This window comes from Diadema antillarum, unplaced genomic scaffold (assembly GCF_040938485.1).
Source record: "Diadema antillarum isolate AM-2024a unplaced genomic scaffold, OU_Dant_1.0 scf00000029, whole genome shotgun sequence".
Lineage (NCBI taxonomy): Eukaryota > Metazoa > Echinodermata > Echinoidea > Diadematoida > Diadematidae > Diadema > Diadema antillarum.
This window is the reverse complement of record NW_027270918.1, coordinates 4,280,809-4,304,372: the sequence shown is the minus strand read 5'-3', so window position 1 is coordinate 4,304,372 and position 23,564 is coordinate 4,280,809. Positions and strand designations below refer to the sequence as shown.

Here is a 23,564-nt window from a genome sequence, read left to right as displayed (position 1 = left end):
TGTCGGAAGGGATAGATTAATACCTATTTTGCGAAGTTGACCCACCGGTGAGGGACCACATTTCAGGATTGTTTTATTTGTTGAAAGTTTTCCTCCTCTGGTTCTCTACCTCACCTCAGCAAATTGAGTTCATCAAAGAAGGAAAGGTGGAGAGGGAGGGGAAGGAGAGGGCGAAAACATGTTGGACCTTGTAGTCACTTTCCTACCTCTTCCTTCACCTCCTGTTTGCTGAAATGACACCCACACTGATGACAGGAACTGTTTGGGGCTACCCCCTCAGTGGCCTGGTCCGAATCTCTGAATGGCAAACTACCGTCCCCGTTGTTGTACCCCAGTCCCTCCCCCCTTGTTTGTATCAACTAAAATATTGCTACGGAAGTCGTGGTGTCAGCATCCACTACTGAAAGTGTTTGTGGGGCAGATGCCTTCCAACTGTGTGGTCCTTCATGGCTGCCTTTTTTTTTTGCTTCATCTTTTTTTTTCTTCAAAAAATTGTACCTCTATCCAACATCAAGCATACCAAAAAGTGGCTATTGAGTGTTTCTATTGCAGTCCTAAGTTTGTAGTGATTGTTTTGTTAGTGTGACATGGGGGAGGGAGAATAATGATTTGTTTTCTTCTTCTGTTGAGTTTGAAAGCAATGAATCACGTAAACCAGAGATGTGCATGTGAACAGGAGATATATGAAATGCAGATCTTCACCTTTTCAAAATATGGAGTGTAATTCATGTCTGATGAGCTTCATAATAATAATAAGGTCTTATTTACCCAGGGTAGCCTCTTCAGTGTTGCCACTGCTCTACCAGAGGGCCCTGCTATTATTATTACCCTAGCGTTGCCAGGTACCCATTTATACACCTGGGTCGAGAGGGACATTGTGGGTAAAAACATCTTGTCCAAGGATGTAAGCACTGGGCGGGATTCGAACTCACGGTCCTCCGTTTGGGAGTCGGGAGTCTTATCCACTATGCTACAGCGCCCCCATAGACATATCTTAAGTTTTTTTTCTATCTCTGTCTATTCTTCTTATTCATTTACTGATTGCAGACTTGATTTTTTGGTGTGTGTGTGTGTGTGTGTGTGTGTGTGTGTGTGTTTATGTTTATGTAGAAAGTCATAGATACAGGTGTTAGGAAGCACTGTAGACAGTGTTTTACAGAAGCAAATTCTTGTGTCAGTGATCAAAATGGACTGATTTCAAGAATGGCTTTAATGACAGACATTGGGATGAAAAGAGGCTTAAAAGTCCCTTGTACTGTCATGTGCGGCAAAGTTTCTTATTTAACGTAAATGGATGTTGTATTTCATATTGATCAAGGACTTCACAATTATTCAAGAAAGTCTAGCATGACTGGGGATTTAACAAATATGTTACAATCATAACAAAACACAGACTAAACAAACATTTGTGACTGATCATAGAGCATTGAGACACTCAAATTCTAAACAAGTTTGAGCTGTGAGAAAGTATGTTATTTTACAGTAAAAAAAAAGTTGAGTTTTTTAAAGTTGAGTTTTACAGAAAAATAAACAGTGTTCAGAACAGCTATATAGGAAGAATATATCTGATATTAATTTTTAGATGTTTAAACTTTGAAAAGTTTATTTTCTTTAGATTTTTGGTTAAAGTATTTCAATGTCATACTGAGATACGTCTCTTGTCTCTTAAATACTTAGAGGAAATTTGCCAGTGAATGGTTGTGATGGTGGCCTTATTTACTTTTGTGAGTCATGGCCCATGTGTCACTCCATTAAATTTCATACATGTATTCCCTTGTATGTATGTTACATGACATTGTACTGTAGTAATCGCAGTTGTATGGCCAAATAAATATATAAATAAATGAATAAATAATAATAATGATAATGATAATAATAATAATAATAATAATAATAATAATAATAATAATAATAATAATAATAATAATAATAATGATAATAATATGAATCCTTTGTTGTACAAACTAAACTCTATGTAATTGCTACTGTTCTTGGACATTAGAAAATAAAATCATAGAGAGTACTCAGTACTGTTTTTGTATAAATGATCGAAGACATGGAAAACATAGTGCGTGTGTCTATGTGTGTGTTTATTATGAGGAAGGAATTATATGCAATGTTTTATCAAGAAATGGTTTACTGGTATGCCTAGCCATATCATGCAGTCGTGTTTGTGTGACTGATAATTCTAAGACCTCCAGGGTCTTTGTGAATTCCCTTTAGATTCACATCATTGGTAATTTATATCCCACGGAAAGTTTATGTAAGTTTATAGGGTAGTTCTGAAATGCGCTCCAACAGTTGCAGGAATGTATGGCAGAAATTGGATTTTAAAAAAAAATTCCCATAGGCTGTGATGGCTGCCTCATACATCAGTCTTCATTACAACCCAAATATTCCCGAAATGTGATGGTATGTAGTTGGGTAGGAGAATTAAGGCTTCCTTCTTATTTTCCCCCCATTTCTTTAAGAGTTTAGGAATGCCAAACTGCAGAGAATCAAAGTTGTTGTCGTCACTGTTACATGCACACACGTGGTAACGATTGACCAATGTTGCGTGCAGGGTCATAGTTCATCACTAAAGGTCGCGTGTGCTGATCAAAATCTTATCTTCCCGACTTTTCCTTCCGCTGTGCAACATGGTGTGTCGTGCTGATGGTAGATTGAATAGATTCTGCCCGACAATGAGCCCCCCCCCATTTCACTTATTTTGGTCACCTCAAGGGGGTCACGGGGTCATGACCTTACCCCCAACAGATGGAAGGTCATGAGGTCACTATGAAGAGTTCATCAAGGTTCGTGGAGATGGAGAATAGTGCAAGGGTAGGTCGCTGTGGATCTAATCATAGCATGAATCGAAAATGCAGTGATTGACATACAACCCGTTGATTGATAGGAGCAAAACATGGAAAAATGTTTGTTGATTACATCATAGCATCTGTCACATAACTTGGTATTTTGATTTGATTTACCCATTGACCTCAACTTACTTAGATCCTGTAGCCAATGTGTTGAGACTTTTAAAGTCATGATGACTAGTTCCCCAAAACCCCCAAAATTGCATCTTACTTGTCAGACATGAAACTTCCAGCATCATCACTGTTGTAAGCAAAGATTAATGCGTATTTGTAATGACTTCTGAATTTTCCCGACTGAAGAATAAATGTGTTGGGAAAAAATAGATATTAGTCAAAACCAGCGAGCAATTGTTGCACCAATGCAGTCGCATATCTGATGATGGAATTCATTGTCATGAAAGCTTTTAACACTCCATATATACAGGTATTTGTGGAATTAATGTGTGAGCTTATCAAAAGTACAATTAAGCAAAAAGGAAATGCTATATATTTGTGTGCAGAGTTACTCCCACTATAGAGAAAATGCTTGGATAGTGTGTTTTAAGGACAAGATGAGGGGAATAGAGACACCTTATTTGTCCGCAAGCTTTATCAGCACAATTATTTGAGGATCCTTTTTCCTCTCTCTCTTGTTTTGTTTTGTTTTTGACATTGTGGGTTGTATTCTTCTTAATTTGGGACAAATTTGTTATGTTAGGATAGCCAGAAGGTCTGTTCTGGGTGTTTTGATTGACACGGTCCCCCGTCCTGGTAAATGAAGCTTGTCCAGTGTCTTAATCAGCTCGATGTGACGCTCTCCCATCCCTCGCCCTTGGGAGGACCAAATGCGATGTGGCAGCTAGTACGATCTGGGAGTCCACCCCTGGCTGGGCTCCCCGCTGGTCCTGGGTCCCCTAGCTGACCGGAGGTGGGGGGAGCAATGGATCCTTTGTCTTGGAGACACTCTCTTAGCATAGATAGGGTGTTTTTTTTTTGGGGGGGGGGGGAAGGGATGGTGGTCCAGAGAAGTGTTACTCTTAAAGAGAAAGTGAATGTTATTTTTAGAATGTGAAGATGACATAGAGACATCTCGCTCATCCAAAATATCTTCATTTGATCATGTGCTGCGTAAGGCAATGTTGTGTTGAAAAAGATTTAGTTTTAATAAAGAAGAAGGAAAAAAAAGATTCAGTATACTGCTTACTACTACTGTCACTTCACAGTAAAATTCACCGTGTCTGGCCTTGTTCAGTCACACTGCAGTGAAATCTGACAATGTAACAACTCTAGAGAAACTTTTAGGTTTTTTTTTTCTCAAGTAGGCCTATTTACCAATGTAATTCCCATGTCAACAGGCTGAGCAATCTGCCTGCATCCCCCCTCCCCCCACGTTACTCAAACAGCAGCCTGGCTCACCAGAGGCAGTTCAAGTATTTTGCTGTGGGGAGTAATCCCAATATCAAGTGAAACTTACTCAACAAAGTTTTGGTGTGTTCTGCCGTGAGTGCTCTCATCGCAAATCATAACAACAAACTTCAAGCAAATCTATTAAAATCACACTCTGATGTGTGATTTGTCTGTGTGTTTGTTTGGTAATGTTGTGCTTTCCAATGGTGCAGTTGCTCTTCAGCATTCACGGTCATGTTTTTTAATATCGTGAATTTTCACTGTCAAAGTGAATAGCCTTTTAGAGATGTACTGTCTTTTTTTCCTGTTCCCATTCATCGGATGTCTTGTAGTGGTACGTGTGGGCCATTTATCTTCCCATAGCGTGTTAATACGTCTGTCGTCAAGTGCAGATATGTCAACACCCATGTCGCAGGAGTTTTCAGCATGATTCCAATGTGTTTGTTTTTTTCTCTGATGTTTTAAACAAAGGAATCAGAAAGATAAAGACAGTCAAATTGTGAATGATTTTGTTTTTACATTTACTCAAAATCATGAGTTATTCCTGTCAAAGACTTGTTTTGTCAAGTTGGAATCCACGTGTGGGGCTGTGTGGTACTTGTGATTATTGTAGTTTTGACGTATTTATATCTCCACATTGCTCTCATGCTCTCTTGCTATTTCATTTGACATTGTAGGCCTATAAGGTCTTGTTGCATTTAGTAAGCTAATGAATTATGGCTTTTCATATCTTTTTAATCTTATTATTCACCTGCTAACTGTATTTGTATTTAAAATTTATTGTCATTGTGGTATTTGTTTTTCCTTCAGGAAAAAAAAAATTCAAGAGGGTAGTTCAGAGGGTAGAGTAGGCGGGGGGGGGGGGGGGGGTGGGGATGATTGCAGAATGGGCAAGTAATGAATAGACCTCATCCCTCCTTGGGATAACATATAAGCAATTTTAATCCTTTGTATATGTTCAAGGGGGGGGGGGCTATTTCTAGAGAAAAAATAAAATGAGAAAATAGAGAAAGTTCAAGGGGGGGGGGGGGCTGTTTCTAGAGAAAAAATAGGTAGAGAAAATAGAGAAAGTATTATGAGTGACATCGCAGTTGTTTGTTTCATAAACTCAAACAGGAGGATCCCATGGGAAGCCATATTTGATATTTTGTATTATACCAGTACCATTTTGATCAGATATGGCATTACTTTTTCAGTTACATACTTAACTTTTAGCATAGATTACCCATATTTGAAGTGGAAATGAAATCATCTACAACTTTACTCTTAGTTTACTCTGTAAGGCATCTTGAAATCTTCGTAGGATGATGAAATCTAGCCCTGGTCATAAATGTAACATTACAAAAAGTTTTATTCCAAGTAATAAATGAGCTTTTTGTATTTTAACTCCCCTCTTGCCCCCTTCCTTTATTTTGCCAAATGGGGGATGTTTGATGGAGACACATAACATATGTCAGAGTTCAAAATGAAATTAGCAAAGATAATGGGATTCCATTGGGCTTCGAACTCATGACCTCCAGATTGCTAGACTGGTGCTCTTACCGACTGAGCCATGGAAAGTCCTTGTGCATTGTTTGTCCATGAAACCCCCAAATTTTAATTGTTTGTATAGTCAGAAACTATTATAAAGCTAACATAAACACTAAGGATAGAAATCAACTTTGGGATAAATATGAGGGAATCACCAAAGTCATGCAGCTTTTTGTGTTACATTTGTGTGAGTATATAATATATGTCAAAAGCTCATGCTTACCTGATTTATTGACATCTTGATGATTTCTCCTTCTTGCAGGGTGATCTGGTATGTGCAGAAGCAAGGCGTCCCCTACCAAACCTACCAGGAAGGTAATGGATCCCAGACTGACTTATATGGAGACACATAACATGAGTTCCTCTGCCATCCATTTGTCTGTGTTTATATGCACCATGTGAGTCAATATTACTCTGCACTTCCCTCCCCTGCATCTTTAATTTCCTTTCAGAATTTCTGTTATTTTATGTATCTATCCATCTCTTTTCTTTGCTTTTTTTTTGCCTCTCAATGTATCAATCTGTGTCTATCTACAAATACTGTAAAACGAGGAATGTTCGCGTGCATTTAATTTTTGCGAATTTCTTGAGAGCCAAGATTTGCGAAATTAAAATGCACATGAAAGTTCTTGTCTACACTAAGCGCATTGAATGTTAGAGGCAACTCGCGACAATTTCATGCCGCAAAAAAGGCCGTTGGCTCCATTTCGCAAAAATTTCATGCCGCCAAAATATCGTGTTTTACAGTATATCCTCCACCTTGTCAGCTTAATGGTATTATCTGCAATCCAACTAATTTTGCATCTATTATATTTTATCCCTATCTGGATATTAGTCAACCATTGAATTATTAAAATCTGCATTGCTATTCCTCTGTCTTGCTTAGATATGTCTCTGTTTTCATTTTATGATCCTTGCTTTGAAAATTCTATATTCTTTCCAACATGCCTTCTTCATTGTTTTTTTTTTTACACCATGTATTTGTGTATTGTAATGTGAGTATTGTGTTTGGTCTAGTTTTTTGTTTTGTTTTGTTGTTTTGCCTGTCAAACCATTTTTCTGTATGACAGGTTCAGTATTTTTGATACTTTTCCCTATAGCTAATGCTTTCCTTCTCTTTTATGTGCTTCACCCAATACTGAAAAGCAGAGTATCAGAAAATTTGAAAAGCTGAAAAGTTCCCTCTCCCAATTTATGACATAAAATTAATCAACTCATGTTTTTTGCACATGGTAAAACCAGTGTAGAGCAAAACACATGAGCTAGATTAGCAGTCTAGTCCAGCCTATAAGAATAGCTTTTCCTGACCCCCTATTTGAACTTGCTCCCTAAAACTGACTGACAATGTAGGGCCTATGGGCACCCTCATGTAATTTATGTCAATTTGACATCTTCTGACAGCTCCAAAGCTTGTTGCCAATTTTGCAAGCCCTCCCAATTTCCAGCAAAGCTCACCATAAAGTGGCATTTTGGGGGTAAGAAATGCCCGTGTCAAACTCTGAGACAGATAGTGATACTTTCCAATTAGTTTCTGCTGCTGTTGCACTAAAAAAAAAAATCATCACAATGATGTGAATATTATACCATTTGTTCACTATTATGTTCACTTGATATGAAGCTGTCTTTACATGTGATACTTGGCACTTTATAGTTGATAGAATTTCATCCCAAGGACGTAAGATATATACATGTACATTCTTCTTTTCTTTACTGAGTTTTGCTGTCTTTTTGCTGTTCAGTCAGTTTCCAAGTATTTAGTACAATATGTTCATTTACTGCTATCTAAGATCTCACTCAAAAATGAAGAGGTGAAAAATAAATCATTTAAAAAAAAGACTGTGACAGTTTGCTATTGAAATACTCCAGCTGCATTGCACAATTACACAGCATTGGTTGATTGTTTTGTGGTTTCATTTAATCTACTCACTCATCTTGAGAAGTGGTGTTTGAATTTGAAAATGTCTGAATGATTTGGGGAACTTGTATTTTCCCCACAAAGGATAACTTTTCATCAGCATGACTTGCACATTGCCTTTAGTGACGTCTTTATCATTGTCCAACTTGCAGAGTTATTACTATGCCATGTTACTATACTATGTTCTTTTCATTCAGTTGAACCATCCATTTTGACATCTAACAAAATGATGAGATTTTCCACATCAGAAAAAAAAAAAATGAATTAAAGGGATCATACAGTTTTGGTTGAGACCTAATTTCGGGTTTCTAACATTTTTTCGTGAGATAACGAGTAGCCTCTTATGAAATGTGAAAGAGTATGTAATTCTATGAGGAATTCAACGTTTATTTGATGAAAATTGGTTTTGAAAAGGCTGAGATAGCCAAAAAAGAGCGATTCTAATAAAGTGTGGGACCCACACTGTATTACGATCGCTTTGTTTTTGGATGATTCAGTCATTCCAAACCCGATTTTTATCAAATAAACTTTGAATTCCTCTTAAAATGGCATGCTCTATACTACATCATAAGTGCTTTCTTGGTATCTCGCAAAAAGTTAAAAGCCCAATTCTCATCTCTACCAATACTGTACCATCCCTTTAAACAATAGATATGGACAGAAAGTCAGAAATTGTGTCTTTAGCATTTATATAAAGTATGGAGGGGTGGGGCATTGTAGATGAAGATATGACTAGAGAAGTTGAAGAAGGGAGAGAAACTGGTTTCATTGCAGATTAACTTCCTGTCACATCCACATCAACACATCCCATTAGTCATGACGGAAAGAAAGAGACAGACAGACAAACAGACAGACAGAGACACTGACAGACACACAGACAGACATACAGACTGATAAACAGAGATGAATAATGTTCAGGGAGGGGGTTTGAGCAGGAAATGAAACCGAGCAAGTGATAACATTTTGCTTTCAAGCAACCTAACAGTATGTTTCTGATTTTTGTAATGGGCATGAAAGTCAGACTAAAGGTCATTTCCATCTTCCCTTTTTTCCTTCCCCACTTTCTTTTTTATCATTATTACTATCATTTCAGTGATGATGGTGATGTTTGAGTGTACTCCAGGAGTTTGTTTCCCTTCCGAGCTGTTAGAGAACTAATTCACAACATGTGTGGTGTCTGGATTCCAGGGCATCAGGGGAGTGTGAAGGAGAGACGAGGGGTGATGTTGGTTGTGGGAATGTCTCCCTGTATACCATATCGCAGATGCTCCCTTGGGTATTCCTTGTTTCAGTTGTCAGTGCTTCTTCCATATTTTCTGTAGTGTTTGTCCCCCCCCCTCCTCCCCCCCCCTCCTCCCCCCCATCCCCCCCCCCCCCCATGAAGACTTTTGAATTTTTAAGAGGCTGCTATCATTGTCATCACACTGGTTATTGTGTAGACATTGGCTGCTTAATTTTCATTAATTTTTTATGTGCCAAGTTGGCACACCCGATTCAGTCAACGTCGTGCGAAGTTCGCATATTCTGCTCAAACGCACAAACCTGCCCAACTGATCAAGTTATGCCTCTACAATTCTGTAACTACTGGTCATTTGAAAGAAAAACAATCATAGATTTGTCAAACAATTTTCATCAAAGCAAAGCTTGGCATTTTCTCTACAATTTTTCTCATTACATGTCCAGGCTAACACGAATCTATAATCAATGTTTTTTTCCCAAAGCATGACTACGTTGCTGTCTCAGAATAATGTGGCACACAGGAGGTTTACACCATGGCACATAAAGAGTTAATGTAACGCGGGGAATTTAATTTCTCCTCCAAGTGCATCTGAGGTGAAGGATTTGCTAAAAATTTTCTCCAGTGTATTATAGATGGAAAACTATCCTGCTAAGGTCCAACGAAACGAGTAATGTCTGTTTGCGCAGTGACATCACAAACTGTCCCAGTCTGCACTATTGTGTTGGGTTTACACACATTAGCACAATAGCAGATTCCATTTGAAGCATCTCTTTACTGGACAACAACAACAACAAAAGAAAATCTCCTAATTTTCTCTTAATCAGCTGGGATTCTCCTCAAACTTGACTGTACATTCTCAGTGGTCAGCATATCAGTAGTTTGTGACATTTTTTATCTTATTTTATTCCATTTTTGTCTTTCTCTGGATGTTCCCCGAGACAGACTTTCTCGATGAAGACGAAGTAGTGATCCAGCCGGGACGCTTGAAGCTGGAGGACCAGACGGAGTGCTGAGATGAGATGTCATGCCGCTTTTAGAGTTCCTTCTCTGTCTGTCTATCTGTCAGTCTGTCTGTCTGTCTGTCTGTCTGTCTGTCTGTCTGTCTGTCTGTCTGTCTGTGTCATCTTCCTCATCTTCATCATTATTATCATTATCATCATCATCATTTTTCCCTTGTCGTCTTCCTCATCATCATCATCATCATCTTCATCTTCTTCATCATCATCATCATCATCATCTTCATCTTCCTTATATTAATCACTATCATCATTATCTTCATCTTCGTTATCATCATCATCATCTTCATCTTTGTCATCATCTTCATCTTCATCTTCCTCCTCATCATCTTCTTCTTCTTCTTCATCTTGTTCCTCCTTGTCTTCTCTCTTTCCTCCTCCTCGTGTGTTATTTTTTTTTCTTCGTCTTCAAGACATGGAAAAAGAGAAGGATGTTACTTCTATTTACAATCAAGCAACATCAGTACTGAGTCCACTCGATTTCCTTGCCTGGCATTGTGAGTGAAATCTCTCATTTCAACTCTCTACGAGTCATTTGTGGTTTCATTTTTGTTCGTGTGTTTACAGATCTATGCACAATGAATTATGATATAAAGACAGCATTCTTATCGAGTTAAAAAGCTTTTATTTTATTTCTTACTGAGGTCTTCAGCGCATCCTGGAAGTTTGGTTACTAATGGTTAGAGTTATTCCTATTACTTGTGGTGAAAACATAGAGTTTATTTTTTGTTATGAGTTATCAAATGTGGCTACATGGAGTTTTTTTTTATGGTAGTCCTACTCGCATACAGCTCAGAATCTATTTTCCTATGTGGTTCAAAAAATGACAGCTGTTGGACTTATTCAAACAGTAATAATTTTGTAGATTATTTTGTATAAATTTCCCATTTTTTGACAATTGATGGTGAATCCTTTGCAAGGATGTGTTGAGGATGTGAAATATATCTATGGATTACATCAGTCAGATTGGGTGAATATACAGGACTAGAGCAACAAATGGGGACTGGCAACAACAACAACAAAATATTAGGAGACACCCATTTTGCAACATGTCTGTACAAGAATGCTTGTACGTACAGTCTATTTGTCTATTGTTTGTTAACATCCATGAAGGGCATTTTGTCAATCAGTTGCAATAAGAATATCTTGACGCAAGAGTCATGATTTGAACCATAAATATGTAGTACCCGCTGCTATAAAGGTGAAGAACCGTCACGGGCTATCGGGCAGTAGCTCAGTAGTCTAGTGGATGCGATGCCTATCTAGCAATCAGGAGGTCGTGTGTTCAAATCCCACCCGAGTATGTATGCCTATGATTTTTATTATGACTATTTTCTGTAGGTGCTCTACACAGTGAATAATTGGTGTTTATTTATGTTGATGAAGGGTAATTTGTCAATCACTTACGATGTAAAATGGTGCAAGAATCATTCATATCATGTACAGTCTTAGGCTTTCTCTGTAGTGATGTGAATACAATTACAAATGACATTAAATGTAAGACAGTGAATTCTGTGAAAATGGACATCTCTGACAAGAGATTCCGGAACATTCCAGCACTGTTGTCCACTACCAAAAGACAAACTTCTCATTAGAGAGTAGATTCCAGAATATTCCAGCACTGTCATTGACTACTGGAAGGCAAACTTCTCACAAGAGACAATATGACGTTAAGGTTAGGCATTATACATATTCTACTCATCACGGCATGTATGTAGCCTCAATTTCCACATCAAGAAAACTTTCATTATTTTGAGTGTGTGGTGCAGTGTATTCTACAGAAGTCATCCTCTTCTTTTGTATACCCAAGAATGTGGGTTAAAACTCCTGTCGTTTGAAGATTCAGAAATTTGTATGTGGTGTTGTCAATGTAGGAATCGGGACGAAAAAGAAAGAAAGAGGGGGAAAAAAAGCCACATTGTTTGTGCATAGATGTGCTATCGTTCGAAGTTTTAAAATCATGTCTACTTGACTGCCAGAACATTCAACCTCATTTGCGTTTGAATATTGGCTGGGACATGTACATGAATATTCATTGAATGACAGTACTTGAACAATTTTTTGGAAATATTACTAATCCGTTGTCTTTGTCTGCCAACTGAAAGCATAAACTTCTCTCTGAATGTGACTATAGTGTTCCTGGACACACATTGCCTTGCACAGGGTAATGATGTCCATCTATCTTGTGATATCAAGACTGCATCTAACACACTTCCATTTCAAATATGCCAGGTGTTAGAGAGTGAAATAACTCACTAGCTTAAAGATTGGTTTGAATTGTTGCCAATTTGGCCGTACACACCCGATAGCATAGTATCCCTAGGCACGAAATGATAAAAGCTGTTTTGAAAAGAGATATCCAAGTTTTGTATACCTATAATGATAATAAAGGGGTAGATATACTGTCCAATTGCCCCTCCCCCCCCCCCCCAAAAAAAAAAAAAAATAGTATAGTTATAATGGTAGTTATGATAAAAGCAACAAAATACTCTCCTGAAATGATATCTAAATGCACCTTCCGCAATTCCTTTAAAAAAAAAAATCAAACAGTATGTGACAGTGCATTTAATTTTTTCTTTGTGTTGAAGTATTGTAGTAGTATGGACATTGATAATGATGAAGAATATTGGTCTAAACACAGAATGCTTCATATCTTTGTCTTACTGCATCTTTTTTGTTTTATTGTTGTTGTTACTAAATAACAAGTACTCAGGCAAAGTTTTTGTCAAATGGTTGTGTATGTAAAAAGCCAATGAAAGGAAGTCTAAGCTATCAAGTATTTTGAGCTTTTCCCACTATTCAGTGCCTTTTCATTTGTTTGATCATTGTGTATTGCTAGCAAAATGACTATTTTGTGAAAATATTCTGTAATGTAATATCTTTCATTGACAAGAATTGCTTCCGAACAGACTGTTAGATAAGAATGACATCGAAATATGAAATATAAATATATAAACTATTAGAATATTCCAGTACATTGAAATAAAACTCATATTATATGTATTAGTATTTCATTGGCACAAATTACTTAAAATGCATTTTTACCCATTTTGTACATCAAGTGTCTGGATTGTAAGAAGCTGCTTTAATATTCAGACATATTTTGCATATATGCAACTTACAATATTGTAAAGTATCTACATGACAGTGCAACATTTATTGTATCATTACAGCTACCATCATTCCTGATAAAGACAGCCTGCTATCATTGTACTGGAAACTGATAATTATGAAAAGATTTCAGCAACAAAAGTTGTCTATTATTTGATTACACAGTATATTTGTATCTTGATTGCCGCATCATCATTGTTGCTCTCGCTGCTGTGTGATCTTTGAAGTTTTGATGTATAGATACATATTTTAGCCTGTTCAATACTTCCTCAAATTCAGAAACACATAGACAGGTTTAAAAGCAATTTCTCACTGAAGTCTGTATTAAAGAGAAGATTGTGTAGGATAACTTCATCAAAAATGGAAGTTCTTTGGGCAGAGAGAGATAAAGAATGATGAATCAACATTAAGGAAAGCTTGAGTAGAATCTGAGTTGTAAACAAGCTGTGGTGCTGCACGAACCTATTACATTGAATGTGAGTAAACCCTTTCATATGGAGTTAGATGATTGCATCAAAGTACTAGTATTTCTTGATTTGTAAGACCATTACCCCACCCTTGGGCATAATCATCAATACCTGTATATACAAAAAGAGAGAGAGGGGAAAAAGTGCCATGGTGCTTATATGTATCTCTTTGGATGAGGAGGTAATTCCCTATGTGCCAGAGCACATGTGAGGTAATTTTATTACATGTTCTGTCAAAATGTTTGTTTTTGTTTTTGTTTTTTTTCTCTCCCAGAGGGTGCATGAGGCATGCATGTTTATGTTTTTGGAAACTGCAGAATCCTATGAACCTGCAAATATGTTTTGAGCTGCTCAGCACGCCAATTTGTATTCTAAATGTGAACAGTAATACACAGGTAATTGAACACTGATAACTTTCAAATGGTGACTTTCATATTTGTCCAGTTTGCTTGAATGTTCGATTCTGCCTTTGGTCTTGCATTGTGTTGCATACATGCAAAAGTACAGGCAAACCCCGTGATAACAAGCTCACTTGCCACAATGTACTGCTTTTGACCATGTGAATTCAGTGGTTCCTATTTTCCATTACTATATTTAGCTGGCCTTTTTTATAGAACGTTAACGAGGTATTGGTTGTAATGAGGTAAAATCGGCTGTCCTCGCAACTTTGTTATAACAGGGTTTCTCTGTAATTGCTCTTTCAGGATAATGTCTTCTCAGCTTCCACTCCAAAACTGCTAAAGCAAAACTGCCAAAACACTAGAAATTTGATACAGTTATCTGCAAAATGTACAGACTAGCTGCATGACTTAGAGGCATTGCTTGCCCATGTGCATATTGTAGAGTCCTTGCATTGATACGCTTGTGGACATCCAGGGGCTAATGAATTCTGTTGCTGAACTATCTTGATGAAATTCTGAAAGAGGAGTGAATTACTTGATCACAAAGTAGTGATTATTTATTTTGGATAATATCATTTCATGGAATGCCAGGGCCCCGTTTCATAAAGTGGTTCGTAAAGTTACGAATGACTTATGCACTTGTCAATGTAATGACTCACCCCACTACCCCCGGACATGGGTGCGTCATTTCCTCGTTTGGTCCGTCAAATTTGTGACCCAGGTGTTCGTCATTTTACCAGCTTTGTCCGTCAAATTTTTGACCGAGGGGTGCGTCAAAATCCCATCATTGTCGGTCAAAATTTTGACCGAGGGGTGCGTCATGGTACGTCACTTGGCTATGGAAAATAACACGCATTATTTTAAACCGAGGGGTGCGTCCTGGTACGTCACTTGGCTATGGAAAACTGCATGCATTTTTGCACGCTATCAGTACCGGATACACGTACCGCAAGTGAAATTACAATGAGCGCTGTCCCGCGGCAAGTGAAAATCAAATTCGGGAAGTGTTTTGGAATAAGAGGGGAAAATGCTTGCCAGAATCTGGCAAGCACATAAATTTTAATTTAAAAGCCACCCTTTCTCCTTACATTTTCCCTCCAACAAACCCATGAAATCTGTGGTGACAAAGGCGAATTCTTGACAGTAAAAGAAGCGGCAACAGAAACTGCCTGCCGCATGCCATTTTCTGCTCGCGGGATCAAGATAGCCCGATCAGACGCGCGACGCTGTTAGCTGTGCTTATCTCTACGTACAGCAACTAGGCTGTGTTACTCGCGGGAATGCCGTGGCGTGGTGTGTACCTGTGCTGCAGCAGTATGCATCCACCGCACTAGCAATGGCCGCGCACATACAGCGCATATGCACACATGTGATTGTCATGGATTGCATGCACAGAATACATACTACTGTACGGAATATCGTAGCAGCAGTGTGATGTACGGTGAATGACGGTACGGTGCTTACAGGGCCATGGTAAGGGAAACTTGCCGAAACTTTTACAAATTATGTTTACGAACCAAAAGAAAATGAAATTGCTTGAATAAAACGGATGCAAAAATCGTTTCAGTATTTACGGGGGTGCGTGAAATGTACCGAGGATGTCCGTCAAAAAAGTGACCGAGGTGTGCGTCACTTTCAACGTGTTGTCCGTCAAAAAAGTGACTGTGGTGTTCGTCACTTGCAGCGTTTTGTCCGTCAAAAAAGTGACTGTGGTGTCCGTCAAAAACCCCGTGTGGTCAGTCAAAAAATGACCATGACGCACCCATGTCCGGGGGTAGTGGGGTGCGTCATTACATTGACAAGTGCATTACGAGCGACTGGTGATCAGATCTTGTGGTGAATTATTGAAATTCTAGTAAGTGTAGCACATCGCAACTGATCACCAGTCGCTCGTAAGTTGTTCGAAACTTTATGATCAGCTTTATGAAACACCCCCCTGAAATCATTGTCCTCATACATATGACATTTTCTGGTTTCCCATTCAATACCATCCAGTGTAATTTACCTTGGTAATATTTTCCCCCCCCTTTTTTTAAAACTATTTCAATGGTTATATCCAACATCATGTGATATTCAGGAATTGATTGAAAATGTGGCATTATAAACAAAAGAAAGCTTTCATATTAAAAGATTCAGAAGAATAATGCTGATGCTGTCCATGGACTCCAGTTCTGCCAGTTGAAATACATGTATGAAGTACAACTGAATGTGCAGAGGCTGTATTGATGGTGTCTAAGTGTGTTTTTTATTTATTTATTTATTTTTTTATGTGTGTGCATGTTGCCATATATTTTGCAAGTGTAATTCGCGAATTGTGACTTGTTAGACAATTATGCGAGTGGTTGCATTCCTGATGGAGCTCCAGAGTAACGGAATAAAAAAATAAGTACTTTCTCTTTTCAGGAGAGGAGTTAGTGATTTCCCACCTTGGAAAAGATTTACAGATGAAAGGTAATATTTTTGGAATATTTATGATATCAGTTGAATTGCGAATTCACTGAAATAAAAACACAGCAAAACATATCATGTATACAGTATATTAAAGGACAAGTTCACCTGAATATACATGTGGATTGAGTGAATGCTGCAATAATTTGTAAAACACATTAGTGAAAGTTTGGGGAAAATTAGTTTGTTCAAAAGTTATGAATTTTTGAACTTTCACTGCTGCCATCGCTGGATGAGAAGACTACTACAGCTTGTGATGTCGAATGCATAGAACAATATAAAGAACAGAAAATTCGACATATTTTCACTTTACTTGCATATTAAAAGAGCACTTGACTTGCCACTTTCAGAAGGCTGGGGGGGGGGGAATATTACCCTTAACATTTTTCAGTAACAAGTTGAGGGAATGTGTACTCTAAAAAAAAAGGTGTTTTTTTTTCTTAGAATTCTCGTTATATTTTCCTTATAATATTGTTCTACGCATGTGACATCGCAAACTGTAGTACACGAGTCTTCTCATCCAGCAGTAACTGCACAGAAACTTTAAAGATTTAGAACATTAAAATGGATTGTCTGATTTTCCTTGATGTGTTCTATGGATGATATTGCTACATTCACTCAATCCACATGTGTATGAAGGTGAGCTTGTCCTTTAATGTGTTTATAGTATGTTTTACTAACTAAACATGACAACTACTGAAGAAAGCACAAAGTACTTGCGAGCGAGCTACCGTGAAAGTCAACATCGAAAAGTCATTCCGCACCACGCGCTCAAGGTGTCAAGACTTTACTGACAAGCTAACTATGCTACACTGTTTAAAGTTTCCTGCATTTTTAGCGATACTTAAGTCCAGCCACATACTCAATGTGGCAACGATGATGATGTCGGTGCCTAAAGTCTCCCATTGTCATGAACACGAATTTTCATTAAACTCCTCATTTTTGACTTACAATCAATAGGAATGTGATGTATCCTTCACATCAACTTTTTTTTTTGGTCTTGTAACTTAGCAACAATGAATTTTTAAGGAGATTTTAAGGGGTTTATAAGGGAATAGAGTTGTGAGGTGATGTGATCACCTCTTCCACTTCATGACCAATATTATTAATCGGTGAAAATTTGAAGCTAATTGTTAAATTTCTCAACTGCTTTTTTGTCAGATTTTGACGAAACTTCATGCCATTTCCCGTTCATATGATCTTGCTCTTTTTATCAAAGTTGGCATTAAAATGGCATGAGATTGCACATTGAGTTCCCTCCAAAGGACTGGGCAATGAGGACAGAGCGCCTCACATCAAGGCACAACCTCTGCTGCTAGTTGGACTTGAACCAGGGACCTAAAGGTTGTGAGTTTGTGGCCTTATTCACTGAGCCACAGAAAGTGGGAATACAATATACATGTACACCTCTGCTATTCTTCAAAGTGAACACAAAAGAGAGGAGAGAGAGGGAAAAAAAAATATATATAGCTGACTTGATGGGTGTATAATAGTACTGGGATAGAATACACACAGATGTGGGACAGCTCAAATAGTTCATGCCAAGACTGGAAGGTCGTAAATTGGTAATGCAATTTTGAGATATTGCCTTGGGGAAGTGGGGGGGAGGGGGGAGAGGGGAAATGGGCACCACGATTTTACAGAAATGTGTGGCAGAATGGCTCATTAAAACTTTAGGCAAAATGTAGTAGAGTGTCACCAAACATTACAATTTTGCTGTCTTTTTTTGGAGTGGGCATAGTACCGGGAAGAACAAGGGTCAAACAGGCAAGGTTATGAGGTAGAGGAATTGTCCTGGGATCATTACACAGCTTTGGCCGACTGAAATATGCATGCTGTGTGTTTTCAATCATTGTTGCTCCAGCCGACATCAAAATATGTGTATGGGGAGTAGTAAAAACAAACATCCAGGCGAGTAGTAAAAGAATTAAGTTGGCAATTCTAATGGCCCTGGAGGGGCATTTTAATTTGTTGCCCCCCCCCCCCCCCCTTTCAGTTATTCCTTCTTACCCCATTTCCCCTGCAACCTACATAAAATGAAAAAAAAAGAAGAAAATGTTTGACTGGTCTCTGTAAAGACTCAAACAATTGATTAGATTTGGTACTATCATTAATCAGCGGCTCCTACGAAAACTGCCGCTAGATATAGGTTAGAATTTTTAGCAGTTGTACCGGAGTTAGTAAAAAAGGCAAATGAGTGAAGCACAATTGTAGGTTATAACTAATAAGATACATGATAAATCCAATTTATCAGAATAAAACCCTTGCTTCAGCTTGGGCATGTTTAAATACTATTTTTAATGGTTTGAATTTTCATCTGTAATACTGCCTGTGTCTTGAAAGATCTAGTAGCTTTGATCACATCATAAGAAGCAAACTCCCATGCATGAAGCGTTACTCGAGATTTTCTTCACATCATATAGTTGGCTGCAGGTCAAATCGTTTTTCAATGGTATGAGAAGAGTTTTGCAATAATAAATAATGAAGTTTCACGAATAACATCATAAAATGTTGCTTGATTTATGCGTGCATAAATATTGTGATAGCATTAAAACTCGTATGATTGCTGGAACAGAAAGTGACATACATCATTGCAAGCACTAAATGTAGGCCTACGAGTAATAGCTTGTTTTTGTTTCTAACATCGGAATATTGTTGACATGAATGATTTATAGTGCATTGTTGCCACTCCAGTATTAGGTGGATGACGTTCCTTCAACAACACTTCATAATGTGGCAATGGTAACATATGAAAAATCTTAACAGATATAGCCATATAGGCCTATACCAATCAAGTGTTTGGTATGTAAGATCTTCTTCTCAAGTTCATTCTCTCAGTAATGTCTGCTCTTCTTTCTCTTTTGCTCCCCTCCCCCCCCCCCCTTTCTCTGAATTCTACACCTCAAAGACACACACACACACACACACACACACACACACACACACACACACACACACACACACACACACACACACACACACACACACACACACAGTATGCACATACACACAAATATACACACCCTCACACTGTGGCAACATACTAGTTTTTTAAACTAGACTACAAAGGCAGATTTAATTTTGTTAATCAAATACAGACAGCATATGATTCTCAACCTCAAGTATAAGTATCATCAATTTTCTGCATCATTTAATTGGCATTTCTATCAGTGGAACTCCTTAGCATTTAGTAAAATATACACTGTACGTGTGAATAAACTGGCTCATCATCATTTACTTCTTAACTACTTAAAAATTTTCACTTTATGACTCACAAGTGAATAAACCTTGAATACCATATGGTATATGGTGAAGAAAATGTTTTAAACCATCCCCCCTCCCTTTTCCTAAACATTTTTGCAGATGAATCAATCCTTAGCAAAATGTAGGGGCCTACACAATTGGCGGATATTTTCCTGCAGATTTACACTAGCATTAAAGGCAGTAGCCATCTAATGCAAGTCCTCATTACTTCTAAAAACAAACTTGTATCAAAGGAAGTGCCAGCTATATCATAAATCAGACTGCCACCTGGTGCGTCTTTGAGAAAAGCAATTTTTCCCTTCATTTGCCTTTAACTTGCTTTCTTTGAGTGCTCCAGGGGTCTTCTTGTATCTCTCAAAGGCCAAACAATGAAATCCACTACATGAGCACACCGGACATTTATCATGAGTTAAATGTGACATGATATTGAGAGACGATCCCTCATTACAGATCCCAACAAGGTTTTCACTTTCCTACCTCTGACATACGACCTTCTTGTCCTTACAGAGACTTATGAATTCTACATCACACCAACTTGTATGACTCCAGTGGGTGCAGCAAAGTCATATTATGGTGATTCATAACCATTTGGCTTGGGGTGTGTTGTAAAGGCTTTAGGATGAAAGTCTCTAACCACCAGAATGCTACAGTAAGAGCAATGGACCAGCGAGAGATCTGCTTGCCTGGACCCATAGAACTGATGGTCTACTGTCCCTTGTCCCTTTGCCTGAATCTGCCAACTCTGATTTTGTTCCCTTTTAGTACTATCTGTCTTTTCCAACCCATACAGTGCAATGTTTTACTTTGGGCTTTCCTTCATCATTCATTCACTTTCTCTTTCTATACTGCAAAAGCTGTTATTTTTGCAAAGGTTTAATATTCGCAAATCTGGCAAATCACTGTTGGGCTGCAAATTTAGCAACAAACGAAAATATCATCACTTGATCTTGAAAGCGTTAAATTTGCAGAGTAAAAGTATTAACATGCCCATCTTGTGGCATTTGGTGCCTTCCGAGCTGGAGCGAAACCATGGCCATGGTTGGTGGGATACACTGGCCTAGTACTACATAGGCCTACATGTACAGAGAAGGCGGAGTGAACAGACAGGCATTAGTGCACTTGATAGTCTCAGTGTCAAATCACGATAATACCTGTGTCACCTCATTTGCAAAAATATCTGTCTGCGAAAATAACAGCTTTTACAGTATGTTATGTAAAAAGCTAGGGAAATAGATTTGACCACCAGTCACATTTATCTTCTTCCATTCTTTGCCTTGTCTTGGGTCTCCAGCTGACTCCCTTTACACCTCGGTCTCCTGCGCCACAAACCACTGCTTGCGCTTCGCCGCGTCCCAACTGGGGTCCATGCCGAGCTGGGCGTTCATGATGGGTAGGTTCTTGTTGAGGACGGGGTCGCCGTAGCTATGGAGATGGTGCAGCAACCTCCTTTCCAGGAGCTCGACGGTGTCCAGTGTGAGGATTAGAGTCTTGTGCTTCAGCATGCTCCAGACGTTCAGACCTGCCAAGAGAAATAAAGAGAGGGAGCAGGAATACATTTTTAAAACAAGCTGATACAGATTATTAGGAGGATAGCACCTTGCTGCATTACCATTGGGTACCTACTTGATTTAAGTGTCACACAAATCTGAAATTACCGGTTGTTAAAAATCAGTGTTTATAAGGCAAAACAAAAATCTGTTAAATCTTGTGTGGACACAAAAACATTGTTAACTCTTGCGATGTACAATGTGATACAAAAATCAATCAAGTTTACCTTTAAAAAAAAAAAAAAAAAAAAAAAACACCTCTATCAACAATTTGCCCAGCACGGCACATGTAAATGGAACACCAAGAAAACCTCCGTATTTTCAATCTCAGAATGCAATTTGCCACAAACAGATCCCTACACTTGAGTGCCCAGGGTCATGCTCTGGTCAATGTTTAGGCATGCACAGTTTGCAGCTTATTTACAACCTTACAGCGGGTGATTTTTTTTCTTCTTTGCATGTGTAGAAGGCAAATGAAATTGATTTTTGTATGAGCCAACAGTGGAATGGTTTTAATTTATTGCTTGTTTTTTTAAATGAGAAATACAGAGAAGATTAATACAATGGCTCCACTGCACACAAATCTCTGTTCCATTTATCTAATTCATGTCAATTCCTATTTGTTGAAATGCAGTCTCTCTGGCTGTGGAATGGTGATGAAGCCAAGACTGGTCCCAAAACTCTCCGGCTCTGGTCCTCCTCATGAAATTGAAAAGCTTACATGTGACTAAGAGACAGCTAGGATATTCTTTTCAGTCACAGTCTTATCTTGGACACTATGATGCCCACTGTATCCACAAATAGGTTCATCCATCACATAAAAAAAAAAAAAATGTACTCGATAAACTGTGACGACAACAACACCTTGCGGCTAACAACCTGAGGTAGAGTGGAGAGCGAGAGTTCATCCTTTCACTTATCCACTCAATCTATGTGATAAACACATTTTTTCTTTCTGAGATGTTATTCATTTTCTATTTTGTTTTGCATGAAAAAAAAAGGGGGGGGGAGAGAAGGAAGGTTTCTAGACTTAAAACCTTGAGAATACAAGCTGCCTTGTATAGCATCAGACATTCCAAAGTGTTCCTCCTGCCTTGGCACTGCCTCTTTTTCTCTCCTGGGAGACGTTAGATACCGTAAACGATCAATTTGCAATAACAGTAGGAACCAATTCATCACTGCACCAGCAAGACTCAAGAAGAGAGAGAGAGAGAGCCGAGAGTTAAGAGGTAATTAAGATGTGGTAGGGACACATTTGGATTCTGGCGGGGCGAGATGCTACCAGAACTTTGCACTCCTCAAAAATAGTCTTTGATATCTATCTTTTCCTTTTCTTTCCCCTTTTTCTTGGCATCAATCATCAAGGAAGACTCCACGGAGGACTTCCGCTGTATTCAGATACCACGAGATGTCAAAGGGGGAGAAACAAAGCGTAGGAGATGAACGTGCCATTCCTCAGGGTAGAAGTAATAATGTACAATCTGTTCTTAAAGTGCCATGGGGATTCTCTTTTGGCTAGAGAGTCATGATGAAAGGGGCAGGGGGTGGGGTCGTGGATGATGGATCAAGATGCTGACTGCATGGAGGGGGGGGGGGGGGGGGGCTGAGAGTCCAACAGGGATCCACCGGTGGTCCCTTTGGAACCAAGAGATCAGCCTCAAAGATACTTGCCAAGGAAATGTTACATCTTCCGCAGTTCTTTAACCCCCCATTACCACAAGAATCACATCCCCGCCATACACATGGGACATGACATAAATCTCAATGGCCACACTAGACAGCCATGATAGCGATGACTTTGGAAATGAGCCCCCTTATAAGGTCATCCTATCTGTATCAGCACACTTGAGACAATGATCACACGTGCAAAAATATATGAGTGGAGTAGCTGTGTATCCATAGTAGGGTAACTTTGTATTTATATTATACACTCTTGACATTGCATTCATCAAAAAAGAAGAAGACAACACTCCTTGAAGGAGATATACAGATATTGGCTATATATTGAAGTTACCACTCCATTCAGAGAGAAGAACCTTTCATTTTTTTTTCTTAGAGCACACAAAAAGTTTGGGGAACACTGTCAGGAGAGACAAATGTGGCAAACTTGTGCTCTTATTTCAAAATAACACGAGCGATGACAGAAGGCGTATGCAGGTTGGGGTCAGATGGGGGAAAATGCAGTTGATATCAGAGCAACATACCTGCCAACCCTGAGACTTAATAAATCTGAACAAACAGAGACAAATTATTAAAAAATCTGAACTTTTATAGATTTATCATACTTTACTATTAACAGATATTTCAAAAAAATCAGAACACACTGAAATTAATGCATTTTCTTTCAGTGAAAAATCTCAATGTTCAGATTAAAACAGAAC

The 23,564-nt window shown here is 38.5% G+C and overlaps 2 protein-coding genes across 2 annotated transcripts in view; one reads left to right on the top strand and one right to left on the bottom strand.

The window, feature by feature from the left end:
- The window catches only part of LOC139739722 (proton-coupled folate transporter-like), a 28,623-nt gene extending 18,681 nt beyond the window's left edge, over nucleotides 1-9,942 (top strand). The window contains exons 6-7 of the mRNA XM_071650330.1: nucleotides 6,037-6,089; nucleotides 9,872-9,942. Coding sequence (XP_071506431.1) covers nucleotides 6,037-6,089; nucleotides 9,872-9,942 — 124 coding nt within the window. The remainder of the gene's footprint in view (nucleotides 1-6,036; nucleotides 6,090-9,871) is intronic.
- A 10,995-nt stretch (nucleotides 9,943-20,937) lies between these two features.
- Nucleotides 20,938-23,564, bottom strand: part of LOC139738346 (large ribosomal subunit protein uL4m-like) — a 46,789-nt gene continuing 44,162 nt past the window's right edge. The window contains exon 9 of the mRNA XM_071648986.1: nucleotides 20,938-21,155. Within this exon, the coding sequence (XP_071505087.1) occupies nucleotides 20,938-21,155 (218 nt within the window). The remainder of the gene's footprint in view (nucleotides 21,156-23,564) is intronic.